Source organism: Leptonychotes weddellii, chromosome 6 (assembly GCF_054177405.1).
Source record: "Leptonychotes weddellii isolate Sample4059 chromosome 6, ASM5417740v2, whole genome shotgun sequence".
In the NCBI taxonomy this organism is placed as follows: Eukaryota; Metazoa; Chordata; class Mammalia; order Carnivora; family Phocidae; genus Leptonychotes; species Leptonychotes weddellii.
This window is the reverse complement of record NC_138374.1, coordinates 69,483,341-69,499,248: the sequence shown is the minus strand read 5'-3', so window position 1 is coordinate 69,499,248 and position 15,908 is coordinate 69,483,341. Positions and strand designations below refer to the sequence as shown.

General features: G+C 43.1%; 1 protein-coding gene across 1 annotated transcript; it reads left to right on the top strand.

Annotated features, from left to right (window-relative positions):
• The first annotated feature begins 4,133 nt into the window (after window positions 1–4,133).
• On the top strand, window positions 4,134–8,294 carry LOC102747482 (interferon-induced protein with tetratricopeptide repeats 2-like). The gene is made up of 2 exons (XM_081824363.1): window positions 4,134–5,973; window positions 7,978–8,294. The coding sequence occupies exon 1, from the start codon at window positions 4,149–4,151 to the stop codon at window positions 5,886–5,888; it is 1,740 nt and encodes a 579-aa protein (XP_081680489.1). The 5' UTR covers window positions 4,134–4,148; the 3' UTR covers window positions 5,889–5,973; window positions 7,978–8,294.
• Window positions 8,295–15,908: the final 7,614 nt, after the last annotated feature.

The window sequence follows — 15,908 nt, the reverse complement described above, 5'->3', positions numbered from 1 at the left end:
TTTTTTTTTTAAAGATTTTATTTATTTATTTGAGAGAGAGAGTGAGAGAGAGAAAGAGCACAAGAGGGGGGAGCGGGAGAGGGAGAAGCAGACTCCCCGCTGAGCAGGTAGCCCGATGCGGGACTCGATCCTGGGACTCCAGGATCATGACCTGAGCCGAAGGCAGTCGCTTAACCAACTGAGCCACCCAGGCGCCCTAGATTTTACTTTTAATGTGTTCATTCATCTCATATTTTGCATTAGGGCTGGTAAAATGTATCCATTCATTCAACAGAAATATATTTTACCCCAAAATGCTACTGATTGGCTAGCGTCCTTCTCTCTGAAGTATGAATTGGAGGTGGGGTGCTTGGAGAAAATAGCCCCTACCTCTAAAATGCTCTTACACCCCAGAAACTTAAGATTGCCCTGCGAGAAGCAGGGTAGGAAGGGAGCTTTCTGTTTTGTCCAGTGTGAGGGTGTGGCCAGACTAGATGACTCAGCCTCAGTCTGGGGAGCTCCAGCATGCAGGGACGCCAGTCCCAGCTCTCATTTCCTAGAGGACACGTTGCCCTCCTTCTATAAGCTTCCTGATGTCTCTTCTTGAAGCGATATATTTTCTGCTACTCTGCATGTCTTCCTGATGAGAAAGAAAAAGATCTGATATCTCTCCAGATGTCTATTTCTAGAGTAACTCAGAATATTTAGAAACCTTGTTCCTATTGCTTATAACTTTAGCACGGTCTTCTCTTAGAATCTCTCCCTTAATAACACAGACCCACCAGTCTCTTTTTTATTTTTCTTTGATCCCTTGGCTATAGGCACTGTCACCAGGCATTGGCCCAGTGCTCTAAGACAGTGGTTTTCAAATCTGAGCATGCATAAGATCTATCTGGAAGGCTTGCTAAAGACAATTCCTGGGCTCAACCCCCGCCCTTCAGATTCTGATTTGGTAGTCCTAAATTGAGGTCCAAGGATGTGCATTTCTAACAGGTTCCTCAGTGGTGCGAGTAATGCCCTAAGATACTGGCAGCAGCATTAGCTCTGAGCCTGGTACGCGGTGTCACTGAGGCTTTCATGAAGACAAGAAGCAAGGCAAGACATTGCCGTGTGTAAACAGCTGGAACTTCTCGAGCCATCAGAAGCATAGGTCTCAGAAGTCTGAGTCCAGGAAGCAAGCGTCTGGAACCAGCTTCTGATTTACTGGTGGAAATAAAAGCCCAGAATCACCAGTGAAATGGGGTACTTTTGAATGGCTGCTCAAAGGGATTTTACCTAAGTGTGTATAGTAAATGCCTCTATCTTGCAAATGCACAATTGACTATGTGCTTTATACGTTGGAGATCATTTCAACTGTATTCACTGTCTCTGCTTCTTTTATAAAATGAGGAAGTTGTGGGGCGCCTGGGTGGCTCAGTCAGTTAAGCGTCCAACTCTTGATTTCGGCTCAGGTCATGATCTCAGGGTTGTGAGATCAAGCCCCATGTCGGGCTCCACACCCTACAGGGAGTCTGCTTGAGATTCGCTCTCTCCCTCTCCCTCTACCCCTCCCCCTGCTCTCACTATCTCTCTAAAATAAATCAATAAATCTTTAAAAAAATTAAATGAGAAAGTCGCTAAAAAGCTTATTGCTAAGCTTATGTAACCTTACCGAGAAGGAAAATAGATCAGGTTGTACATGAACTTTTCAAGGGGAGGCTGCTGTCATTACAATGCCAGATACCACGCCAGGCACTCTCCTGGGCTCACACACACACACACACACACGTGCGTGCGTGCATGTGCATGCACATACACACACCACCCATCCCATTCCCCATATTACGTCAAGAGGCTCAGACAACCTGGCTCCTCACGAAGACCTGTCCGGGACTTTGAATGGACAGAGGGTCCTACCCCAAGCAGAAACTCCTACGCATTTTCCTTCCTCTCTTCTGTTTATTCTACTTGGGGTTGTTAAGTCTCCATCTGATTCAAGTAACAGAAATGAACAGGAACTGATTTAAAGTTCCTGGAATGGCTCACAGGACCCACACATAGGACTAGAGCAACCCCGGGAGGGCCAGAACAGGACAACAGAGAGCGTGGGGGACCCAGACTCTGTCTGCTCCATGTACGTCCAGGTCACACTCTCTGCAGGGCATGGGTCAGATCATGGCCCCCGAGAGCCCTCCAGCATGCACGGTGCTCTCCCTAACTCCAGACACCTGGCTCCCCACCCCCCAACCAGCTCCATTTCCAGCTTCCACTTGAGTTTGGGTGCCCAGCCCTGATCTAATCATCAAATTGGGGGGCGGGGTCTAAAAAGTGAAAGATAGGGAGCAGGAAGAAAATGGGGAATATAATCTTCCATTTGGACAAGCATTTCAAAGATGGTCTTTGCCACATAACATAACTTCCCACATATCTACTGCTTATCTATGTCAGAATCCATAATATTTACAATATCAGCTCCTCATAAAAGGGCTAATTAATATATGCCATGAAAAAAAATTTTTTAAGTGAGAAAAAGCAACACTGCAGGGACTCCAATACATAGGCAATGCAGAGAAATGATTTTTGGGCAGTTAATGATTTTTAACCTCATCTCTGAAGTTATTCAAGATAAGGTTTCTGTGTGGTGAGTTTCCCTTATTTGTAATTTATTTCATTTGATTTGATTTTTAAGAACCAACACTGAAGGGAATGGGAAATCTTCCCAGAAGAATTGCAAGAGTACCTTAAGGGAAAAAGAGCATTTCCCATGAGAAAAGATGCTAGCTGTCTTGTGAGCCTCCTCCTATAGTTTCACTTGCAACACCCTGTGTGAAAGCAAACCACAGGAGAGGAAAAATAAAATTTCAAAAGATAATTATAAGGGCACCTGGGTGGCTCAGTCGTTAAGCGTCTGCCTTCGGCTCGGGTCATGGTCCCAGGGTCCTGGGATTGAGCCCTGCATCGGGCTCCCTGCTCAGCAGAGAGCCTGCTTCTCCCTCTCCCACTCCCCCTGCTTCTGTTCCCTCTCTCACTGTGTCTCTCTCTGTCAAATAAATAAATAAAATCTTTAAAAAAAAAAGATAATTATAGCAACAAATGCAGAAGTTTTAATAGACCAACACAAATGAGAAATGTTAAGAACAGAAATCACCAGTCTAAGAAATAGCAGTGGGGTGGAGGGGAGAAAAAATGATTATATTTTATTCCAGAATAAAAGTTTAAAACATTGCTAACATATACGATGATAATAAAGTTAAATGGTAGAATAACACAAAAGCAGAGGAAATAAGCATTTAGAATTGTTGAAACATGATTTAAATCGTTAAAATGGAAAAGTTCAGATAAAAGGAGAACAGAGAATGCCAAATTAATAAAAAGACAAGACAAAACCAATCTGATTTTAAAAAAAAAGTTTGGATAACCAAAGAAACTCAATTAAGGATATATGGAAAGCTCAACTAATAAGACAGGAAGTGTAAAGTAATAAGGGCAAAAAGGACAATTTAAGGAGAACTAAGAAACTAAAAATATAGGAGACAAAATGCAGTTGAATTTCAGAGGGATAATGAGATTAAAATCAAGCTGGCAAGACATGAACAGAATAGACAATTCTAAAGCTAAAATTTTCAAACTAGGAAAGCATTTGCTAGGTAAGATGAAGAACAGGAACACAAAGCAATCAAATGGCCTTTCTTCTTAAAAACTGCATCAAGTTGGGGTGCCTGGGTGGCTCAGTCGTTAAGCGTCTGCCTTCGGCTCAGGTCATGATCCCAGGGTCTTGGGATCGAGCCCTGCATCCGGTTCCCTGCTCAGAGGGAAGCCTGCTTCTCCCTCTCCCACTCGCCCTGCTTATGTTCCTGCTGTCGCTCTCTCTCTCTGTCAAATAAATAAATAAAATCTTAAAAAAAAAAACAAAAAAACTGCATCAAGTCAGGGGCACCTGGGTGGCCCAGTCGGTTCAGCATGTGACTGTGGCTCAGGCTCAGGTCATGATCTCAGGGTCCTGGGATCGAGCCCCATGTGGAGGGCCCCCACTCCCATTCCTTGGGCTCCACACTCAGCAGGGAGTCTGCTTCTCCCTCTCTCTCTCCCTCTGCCCCTCCCCTGCTCATGCTCTCTCTGTCTCTTTCATAAAATCTTTAAAAACAAAAAGCTGCATGAAGTCAACCCTCCTTTGAAATCCGTTCCCCCAGATGTGTCTGCCCCTGCACAGGCCCTCAGGGCAGACAGCAGAGCGCCAGCCCGACCTGACACAAACCGCCCTATTCAGGGAACCCCAGCCCCACCCCAGCCCTCTCCCTAATGCTTCTGCCGCCCACAGTCACCAACCCTGCGTCCCGTGCACTTCATGCATACGCCAAAATATAGAAAGAAACGAAAAGGAAATAGTGTTCTTTTCTGGTTGGGGTGAACACCGTCGGGGAGGAGGAGGAGGAGGAGAAAGAGATTCATACTTGCCATGCTCCCCGCTTCTTGCCTGGAGAATCTGCGCTGTGTCTGAAAGCGTGCCTCTTTCTGTTTTGCCCTCCAGTGAGAGCACCAGGACCGCCTTGGAGAATTGCCTACGGCAACTGAAATGCCATTTCACCTGGAACTTGGCGGAGCCGGGAAAGTCCCTGGATGATTTCGAAGACAAGGTGTGTAACGCCACGGAGTTTCAGGACAACGAATTCAGAACCACGGTGTTCAACCTACTGGCCTACATAGAGCAGCAGCGCGGCCACAGTGAGGCGGCGCTGGAGCGCCTGCGCCAGGCGGAGGAGCTGATCCAGCGGGAGCACCCGGATCAAGCGGAAACCCGAAGTCTGGTCACCTGGGGTAACTACGCCTGGGTCTACTATCACCTGGGCAGACACGCAGATGCTCAGATGTACGTCGACAAGGTGAGACGGGTCTGTGAGAAGTCTCGCAGCCCCTACAGAATGGAGAGTCCTGCGCTGGACTTCGAGGAGGGGTGGGCCCGCTTACAGTGTGGAGGGAGGCACCACGAGAGGGCCAAGGTGTGCTTTGAGAAAGCTCTGGAAAAGGAGCCCAAGAACCCGGAGTTCGCCTCCGGACTGGCCATCGCGAGCTACCGTCTGGATACCTGGCTGCAGCCTCAGAATCCCATCGACCCTCTGCGGCGGGCCATTCAGCTGAATCCCAACAACCAGTATGCCAAAGTCCTCTTGGCTCTGAAACTTCTGAAGATGAACGAAGAGGGGGAAGGAGACAGGCTCGTGGAGGAGGCGCTGAAGGGAGCCCCGTGCTCAACAGATGTGCTCTGCGGAGCAGCAAAACTGTATCAGAGAAAAGGAGCGCTGGACAAAGCTATAGAGCTGCTGAGAAAGGCTCTAGAAGGCATGCCGAACAATGCCTCCCTGCACTGGCATATGGGCTGCCTCTGCAGGACAAAAGTCCTCGAGATGCTCCAGGGCACAGGAAAGAATGAGTCCGGGAACAGGGAGAAGTTACAGGAAGCCATAGGACAAGCTGTGCATCATTTAAAGAGAGTGGATGAGGCCAATGCAGACTTCCCCTGTGTCTGCTCCTACCTGGCCTGCCTCTATGCGCAGGCAAGCCAGTATGACCACGCGGAGCATTACTTCCAAAAAGAATTCAGCAAAGCGCTTTCTCCTGGGGCCAGACAGGTGCTCCATCTGCGCTATGGCAACTTCCAGCTGTATCAGATGAAGAGTGAAGACAAGGCCATCCATCATTTCATACAGGGTGTGAAAATCGACCTGGAATCAAAGGAGAAAGAAAAGATGAAAAATAAGCTGCAAAAAATTGCCCTTATCAGGCTTTCTAAAAATGAAGCCGATTCCATAGCTTTGCACCTCTTGGCGTTTCTTCAGGAGCTGAGTGGAGACATGCGGCCAGCAGAGGAAAACCCTGAGAGGCGTTTGGACTCTGGAAGCTTCCTCTGTTCAGCATCTTTTGCCAAGGAATGAGGAATCAGGATATGGTGTGAGTGGGATGATGGAGGGAAGGGAGCAGAAACCCCTCCACCAAGTGGGTATTCACGATATTGGGCAACTCGTACAACTGGGGTTTTTTTTCTCTAAGCCTTAAGAATCCAGGACTCTGGCTTACACCCTGATGCCCACCACCGTGCACCGTGGCATAGACATGGACTGGGCCGCTGGCCATGGGTCTGGACCAGGTTTGTGGAGGAACCTCCTGGGCTGAGTGTTAAAACATGAGTTGCTCATGGAATTCTGAGACAGGGACTAGACTGGAGCCGAGAGGGTCCCAGGGCTTGGTTAGGGGGCTACTTCCCAATTGACCTCTTGGGAGCAGTTTGCATTGTGACATTCCCTTAGTCATCCTCCGTGCGGTGATGCCTTGGGTTTGTCTCTAGGTTTATATAAAGCAGCTGGATCCCTCACATCTGTAACAGTGTGGTCCGTTTTGCAATGTTTTTCCACCCTTGGAGTCATTTTAGATCTTACACAGTTTGGCCCTGCATAGACGCTAATGTGCTGTGTCCATTCAAAGGCCAGGGGACCAAAGCCTCCATAGGACTGGGTATCTCCTCTCCCTCACTTCCGCTTCCTCCCCAGACAGTCCTCAATCTAGACTGTCCTATACAACCTGAGTTCAGTTGTCCCATTGACTGAGGTGGGAACATAGTTTGAAAAAAAGAGAACAGAGAACAGGTTGAGTTTAGAAGGAACACATCCAAGACAAGCAATGGGGTCAGGCCATCAGGGTCCAAGAGTTTCAGGAGGCACATGGGGAGATTTCGCCTCCATTCTGCCCTCCCTGTATTACAGCGTATGAAGAATAAAAAGGGGGATTCTGTAGAATACGCTAGAAAGCAAAATAATTCATTTCTTTAAAATGTCTGGAAAAATAAATGTCACGCCAGTAGGGACAGGGATTGAGTAGACAAAAGAGAAAGAGAGAAGAATGTTGTCATTGTAGACTGTAATCATATGGAGAAAAATCTCATTTTCTTGGCCACTGTTAGGAAAATTTCCTTGTACAATGAAGACTTGCTTTGTTCAGAAATGCTTGGATGAGCCCAGGCCCAAGGTAATAGAAAAACAGCAGAACAGAAGGCTCATTTGGAGACCAAGGACCTAGCGAAAGGTCTTGTGAAATGACATCAATAACAGCGAGTTTTTTTCCCCAATTACACATGTTGTGTTAGGTGAAATAAAATTTCTCACCCTGAAAATCCTCAAGGGAACCATAAAATTCATGGTTTGCTTGGGGTGATTGGGGTTTTCTAGGTAAATACTGAATGGCCCATGATATCAGGATTAATGCGAACAGACTCAGGTGACCCAGCATGAAACAGACCCTCAGTCATCCTCTGGGTTGCAAAATATTTGCCTGTTAGGATTAATTTAAATTTAAATAGTGGTTATCAGGGGCTGGGGGTTGGGGAAGTGTGAGAGATGTTGTTTGAAGGTAACTAGTAAATAAGTCCTGGAGATCTAAGGTATAGTATAGTATCTTGAATATAGACAACAATATTGTATTGTAATCATCAAACTTGCTAAAAGGCTAGATCTTGATTATTCACACCACAGAAAAGAAATGATAATTATATGACATGATAAAGGTGATAACTATCACTACAGTAACTTTTGCTACAATCATATTACAATATATAAATGTATCAAATCAACCTTAAATTTGTACAGTATTATATGTGAAATGTATTTCAATAACTTTAAGTATATATTAACATTTTTATTAAGCAATGAAAACATTATATAAACTTCAAGATTTTTTTTAAGTTAAAAATTCCAGCTACTATAATGGCTTTCACGTTATTTTCTGTATTAAAAATTGTGTTGTGTGCACTTGAGATCAGCAGTATGCATAGTATGGATTCCTGAAAAAACCATAGATTTAATAAATAAATAACTTAGAGGTGATGGAACACAAAGGAGTGTCCTGGGTTTTTTTTTTTTTTGAAATTTTGCTGCACCATAAGTCTTCTAGACCCAGCTACTGATTAATGAAATGTTTTATTGGTAGCAAACTGGCTCCATGTAACCCAGACTGGTCTAACATTATAACCACTGAGTGGAACAGACTTTTTTTTTTCTCTAAGCCTTAAGAATCCAGGACTCTAGCTTACACCCTGACGCCCACCACCGTGCACCGCCGTGCACACAAACCCCCCGCCCCCACACTCGGACAGTGGGTGGACTGTTTCTCCTCTCTGTTACATCTTGTTAACACCATGTGTTTCCATCTGCATTCTATCTCCTCTTCTGACCTCCATTATGAGAATGAAGAAGTGTCGCCCATTCTGCTATATGCCCCACTCTGGAGGCGATCCAAACGCATGTTGGAGAGTTTTTTCCTATTAATTAAAGAATAGAAAGAGACAAACAGCCCCGAAGTCTCTCTTGTTTTCTGAGAGGTCTCGACGGAAAATAAGATTTACACCAGCTGAAAAGGTAAACTCACTCCATCGGACTGAATTGGACTAGCGTACATCTTAGGGAAAGGTTTAGCTTCCTTTTTATTGGATCTGGTGCCTGGGGAGGAAAACCAGGGGTGTTCTGAATGGAAGGTAGAGAGGCAGGAACACTGACCTTGCGAGAGGACCGCTAGCCCCTGCAGAGTGCTGAAGAAGGCCCACCAGGTGTACACAATCTTGCCCATGCAGCAAAACCCTTGCTAGAACAGGTTCCTGAAAGGAAAAAGGTGGAAAGAATAGGGAGGAGACAGATGACATAGTACACTCAATTTCTATTTGAGGACGTAAAGCCCTTGGAAATGATTAGAAAACAATAAACAAAACTATGTTTATAGCTCATGTTTCCTGAAATCTCACTATCCAGGGACAATGAATGGAGCCACATTATCTGGGCTGACTCGTCATTCCCTGGCTCTTAGCGTCATTTCTCAGTGCATGACATTTGACTCCCCTCAGATACCCACCCAGGAAAATAACAAGCCCCTGGTAGGCATGTCCTGGGTGTTGATGAACAAGTCCGTCAGAATGACCCGATCGCATCTGTTACGTGTCTCCTCAGACACCCATACGCACTAATGTCCTCTGCCCACAAAACTGCTTCAATATGTCTCATCATTCTCTACATCCGATTGCCACCTTGAGAGTCCTGATACCCTGGCAAAGATGTTCTCAAATATGTTAGTGACCTTGAAGGAGTAAGGAGAATTTCTGTCATCTGGCTGGGTGCCAAGTAGTACTGAGTACCAGCCTCAGAGTCCTCAGTGAAAGATTCATCAGCTTCTGCCTGTAGCCCCTTTTACCACAGAGCTTAGACACAGTCCCCAGGGGCAGCAGACCTTGAGTGATGGTCCATGTTTATCTTTCTTCCTACTTCCTGTCAACTGACTTTCACAATCTGCACCCAGTGCAACATGTGCACAATCAACCTCGGATGCCAACCTGGGAAATGTGGGTTCCCCAGAGACCATGTGTTCCTGTCTCCCCACCCTTCCTCCACCATCTCCCCCAGCACCTAGTTTTGGGAAGGGAGTCATTTGGTTTGACTAATAAGTAAGAAACTTTCCTTCTGGTTTACAGTACAACTGCTTCTTGCTGGTGATCTGTACCTTCCTGGGAGGCTGCAAGAGGGAAACCAACTAAAATTCTTCGTATAACACGGCGCAGGGACTCACAAACAGTTCGGAAGCTCCTCAAATGGTTAAACATAGTGTTACTGTATGGCCCGGCGATGCCACTCCTAGGTATATACCCAAGAGAAAGGAAAACATGTTCCTATCAACTTATATGTGAACGTTCATAGCAGCATTATTTATAATAGGCAAAAAGTAGACTCACTAAGGGGCACCTGGGTGGCTCAGTTGGTTAAGTATCTGACTTCCACTCAGGTGGTGATCTCAGGGTCCTGGGATTGAGCCCCACACCAGGCTCGAGTCTGCTTCTCCCTCTCTCTCTGCCCCTCCCCCTGCTTGTGCTCTCTCTCACTCTCTCTCTCTCAAATAAAAAAAGAAAATATTTAAAAAAAGAAAAAAAAGTAGATTCTTCAACTGATGAATTGACCTATTAAATAAGGGATAGTCACACAGTGGAATATTACTCAGCAGTATAAATAAGTGTAGTACTTATTATATTTATTCCAAAGAAATGTAGCACTGATACACACTACAATATAGATAAACCTTGAGAACATTATGCTAAATGATAGGAGCCAATCACAAAAGGTCTATTAATATGAAATGCTCAGAAAAGGCAAATCTATAGAGATAGACAGTAGATAGTGGTTGCCTAGGGCTGGGATGAGTGGCAGGATCATAGGTGACAACAAAGGGGCATGGAATTTTCTTTTGGGAGTAATGAGAATCTTCTAAAATTAACTGTGGTGATGGTTGCCCAGCTCTGTGAAATGCTGAAAGCTATTGAATTGGACCCTTTAAGTGTGTAAACTGCACGGTATATAGATTACATGTCAATGTAACTATTAAAAAACTCATAATAGCCAAAAAGTAGATTAATCAACTGATGAATTGACTCTTGTTCCAAATGAATATAAAGAAAGTCAGCTCTTCTGTTGCCTTCTATTTTTAACCTCTAGGTTTGTTTTCATTGTATTGTACCCTTCTTATTACTAGCATTTAAAATATTGTTACTGCTTTTGTACTCAACAGATAGGTTGGAGACCTCCCGTATCCTATTGTCTGAGTAGAGTATGGGTATGAAAATCAGGTCCTATATCATTTTATCTTTAAACACTGGTACCGAACAACCATTCATGGGCAAACTGGCTCCAAAGAAGAGTCCAAATGCAGAAGGAAATTTGACTCCATGTAGAAATCTAAATCTACATGCTCACAGGTTTAAGAGGACTGTGAATTTCTTAATTTGCAGAATGTTATTTGACCACCATATGCAAATACTCTACTGATTCATGAGTGCTTCTTGAGCCAGGAATTAGAATAAGAAGAGAAGCATGAAGAGGGGCGACTTTTACTAGTGTACTGGAAAATAATTCTTCATTTGGGCTGAAAGGAAGGCTTTGACCAGGTGGGTAAATTTGCTTTTTCCCTAATCTAACCACTTCTGTTGCTCAGCTCCTCCCTGCAATCCAAACCTGTGTGTGTCTCTCAAATCAGCACCCTCCCAACACGAGACATTTGCACAATACAACTTCCTTCCTCTTTGAGCAAAGAAGGTAAGACACAGAGACACATTTCCCCTGGGCTGGATATTTAGGTTGTGCAAGTCCTGCTCTGCTATAGGGTTAAGCACCAGATTCTGAGCAGCGGAGACACCACGTCTTCTTTTAAAAATTTACATTTTTGTGTGTGTCTATGAAATGCGGGACCCTCTAAAGCACAGGGCCAAAGCCAGGGGCCCCTCTTACCTCGGTCTAAGGGTAGTATTTATACCACTTACAGTACCACAAGTATTTGTACCATTTATAAAGGTATGTCACTTTGTGACGACCAGGATAACAAACTGTGAAGTAAGAGAACCAATCAGAATTACAGACTTTTCCAAGTTGCAGGTTCCTCTCACTAGATACAACAATCATCTCGGGACTCAAAATAGCTCATGATACTCCTGTTGTTGGGAAAACCATATGTCAGTTTTGTTACACAAGAGTCTCTGCTTTCTGTAGCTTCAAGAATGGAAGGAGCCTTTCGCCTATCTACCTGACCACTCTTTCATCAAATCAACCATGAAAACTATACTCCCTAGGTTTTTATGATTATATACATCATGGCTAGAAGTTTTATAAAAATTAAAAAAAAAAATCTCAGGATACTATCAGTCCTTCAGAGCTTGAAGCATAAATACATGAATTTATGAGATAGCCATTAAACAATATTACATGGGTTACTATTCCCATTTTACAGCTGGGAAAACTAAAGGATGGCCTTAGGCCTCACAGATCTAAACTGCACTCCGGTGCTTGGCGTCCTGTATTCGGTGTGGGGCAAAAAAAGGAAATTCAGACTCAGTGATTTGACTCATGGATCATCCCACAGCTAGTAAACTGACCACGCAAAATTCATCCAGGTCTCCTGTTGCAAATTGTCCCCCACAAGTAAATTTACTGCAAGAAACTACTTTTTACAAAATATTTCTGGATAGTCTTTCACATTGTGTGGTCCCAGAAACCCCTGTATCAGAATCTCCTGCAGGCTGTATTAAAAATGCAGTTTCCAGGAGTTCCCAGGAGTCGGGTCCAAGATGGCAATGTAGGAAGACCCTGAACTCCCTTCCTCCACCAGAACACAAATTACACCTATTGATAGAACAATTTCCCCTGAAGTACTGAGGGCTGATTGAAGAGCTACTGAATAACCAAAGGCAGGGAGAATGGCAAGAGAACAGCAAGAGACACTGCAGGGGAGGGCACCCACGCTGTCAATGGCAGTGGGGAGGGAGATACTGAGGGACGGAGAATGGAGAATGCATCCCTCTGTCCTGGGACACAGAAAAAAGGATGCGGTTTAAAAGAGCAACTAACATATGAAAGAGACAAGGGGAGAACTCGACCCAGGAGCAGAGGAGCTGTGGGAACCCTCTCTGGGGCAGAGGGACTGTTACATTCCCACTCTACCTTGAAGCCTAGATCGGAGCAGAGACTGGACACCATCATAGGCAGGTCCAGCTGTCACGGAGTTTGCAACCTCAACAAACCCTGGGTCCACAAGCCCACGCCAGCCCTGGTCTCACTAAGACACAGAAAAAAAGCCAGAGTTTTAAAAGCCAAAGAACTGTCCCCCTCCACCTTAAAAGCCCAGACTGGAACAGGGTCTGGATGCTGTAAGTGGTGGGTCCAGGATCCACAGAGAGCTTTTAACTCAGCAAGCCCAGTGTCCACAAGCCCACAATAACCTCTGTGGTGCTGGGAGACAGAAAATAAGCCATGGGTATTTTTTCTTTTTTTGTTTTGTTTTGGTTTTAATTACAACCTTTTTCTTAATTTTTCTTTTATCTTACTTTTTAATTTTTAAAAATTTGTCTTGTCTTGTTTTTTGTGTTCCTTTTAAAGATTTTATTTATTTGACAGAGAGAGACACAGCGAGAGAGGGAACACAAGCAGCGGGAGTGGGAGAGGGAGAAGCAGGCTTCCCGTGGAGCAGGGAACCCGATGCGGGGCTCGATCCCAGGACCCTGGGACCATGACCTAAGCAGAAGGCAGACGCTTAACGACTGAGCCACCCAGGCGCCCCTGTCTTGTCTTGTTTTAATTTGTGTTCTTTTTGGTTTTGTTTTATTCTCCTCATTCATTTTTTTCTTTTCTGCTTTTTTCTCCTTTTCTTCTTTTCTTTTTCTATCATTATTAGTAGTAGTAGTATCATTATTTTCTTCTCTCTGTAGAAAACCACTGTTTATTTTTTTCCTTCCAAGATTTTATTTAAATTCAATGTTAAATTCATTGACATACAGTGTAGTATTGGCTTCAGGAGTGGAATTTAGTGATTCATCACTTACATACAACACCCAGTGCTCATCCCAACACGTGCCCTACTTAATGCCCAACACCCTTTTAGCGCATTCCCCCATCCTCCTCCGGCAACCCTGTTTGTTCTCCATAGTTAGGAGTCTCTTATGGTTTGCCTCCCTCTCTGTGTTTATCTTATTTTATTTTTCTTTCCCTTCCCCTATATTCATCTTAAATTCCACATATGAGTGAAATCATACGATATTTGCCTTTCTCTGACTGACATTTCTAAAAAGGCACTGTTTAAAACAATGACTAGCATATACAGCCACAGCTCCAGCCAGCCAGCAAAAGACACCAAGAACACAATCTACAGAGGGGACACCATTCACAGGACCATTCCTTCAAGTTTAGGAGAAGTAGCCATTCCACCTAATCCACAGTAATAAACACAGAAGGTCAAGCAAAATGGGGAGATTGAGGGATATGCTCCAAAAAAGAAAAAAAAAAAAAAAGAAGAACAAGAAAATAATCTCAGAAAAAGAACTAGGTGAAACAGGGATAAGAAACACACCTGATAAAGAATTTTTTTAAATTCTTTTAAGTAGCTCCAACATGGGGGCTTGAACTCATGACCCTGATATTGAGGGTCACATGCTCTACTGACTGAGCCAGCTAGTATCCTACCTGATAAAGAATTTAAAGTAATTATTGTGTAGACGCTCACTGGGCTGGAGAAAAGAGTGGAAGAACTCAGTGAGATCTTCAATAAAAAGATAGAAAATATTAAAAAGAACCAGTCAGAGCTGAAGAATACAAGAACTGAAATATAAAACACACCAGAGAGAATCAGCAGTAGATGAGAGTGTATGCAGAAGAGTGTATCAGCCATCTGGAACACAGAGTAATGGAGAACACACAAGCTGCACAGCAAAACAAATTTTAAAAAATGAGGATAAATGAAGAGATCTCTTGGACAATATCAAGTAAACAAATTTTCACATTATAGCAGTCCCAGAAGAATTGAGAGAGAAAGGTGTGAAAACTTACTTGAAGAAATAATAACAGAAAACTTCCCTAACCTAGAGAAGGAAATAGACATCCAAGTCCAAGAAGCACAGAGAGTTCCAAACAAGATGAACCCAAGAAGGTCCACACCACCTTATATAATAATTAAAACGTCAAAAGTTAAAGATAAAAAGAGAATCTTAAAAGCAGCTGGACAGAAACAAAAAGTTACCTACAAGGGATAACCTATAAGGCTATCAGCTGATTTTTCAGCAGAAGTTTTGCAGGCCAGAAAGGAGTGGCATGATATATTCGAAGTGCTGAAAGGAAAAACCTACAACCAAGAATACTCTACCCGGCAAGGTTATCATACAGATTTGAAAGTGAGATAAAGAGTTTCCCAGACAAAAAGATAAAGGAGTTTATCACCACTAAACCAGCATAACAGGAAATGTTAAAGAGACTTCTTTGAGTGGAAAAGAAATGGCCATGATTAGACATAAGAAAATTATGATTAAAAGATGTAAAACATGACAACATATACATAAAATGAAGAAAAGGGGAAGAAAAGGTGATAAAGAAAAAGAAAAAAAGTGGTTTTTTCTTTTTTCTTTTGTTTTTTGTGTTTTTTTTAGAATGTGTTTGAACTTAAATGACCATCAAATTAATATAGACTGCTATTTACTTAGGATGGGTTATATATGAACTTCATGGTAACCACAAACCCAAAAACTGTGATAGATACACAAAAAATAAAGGAAAGACAGCCAAACATAACACTATAGAAACTCATCATCCACAAAGAAAGAGCAAGAGAAGAAGGAATAAAGAAAATCTACAAAACACCCAGAAAACAAATTTTAAAATGGCAATAAGTACAGACCTGTCAATAATTACTTAAATGTAAATAGCTGAGGGGCACCTGGCTGGCTCAGTCAGTACAGCATGTGATTCTTAACCTCAGGGTCATCAGTTTAAGCCCTATGTTGGGTGTAGAAATTACTTAAAAGTAAATGTGCCAATCAAAAGACATAGGATGGTAGAATAGATAAAAAACAAGACTCACCTATGCTACCTATAAGAGACTCACCTCAGACCTAAAAACACATACAGACTGAAAAGGAAGGGATGGAAAAATATTCACCATGAAAATGGAAGGAGGAAAAAGCCAAGGTAGCAATACTTATATCAGACAAAACAAACTTTAAAATAAAGACTAAAAAAAAAAAAACCCCAAAGAAACAAACAACAACAACAAAAAAAACACAGATTGTAACAAGACAAAGAAGGGCATTACATAATGATAAAAGGATCAATTCAACAGAAGGATATAACAATCATAAACATCTACACACCCAACACTGGAGCACCTAAATACATAAAACAAATATGAATGGACATAAAGAGAGAAATTGATGGTGATACACCCACTTACATCAAAGTATAGATCATCCAGACAGAAAATCAATAAGGAAACAATGTCTTTGAATGACACATTGGATCACATGGGCATAACAGGTATATACAGAACATTCCATCCAAAAACAACAGAACACACATTCTTTTCAAGTGTTCACAGAACATTCTCCAGAATAAATCACATAT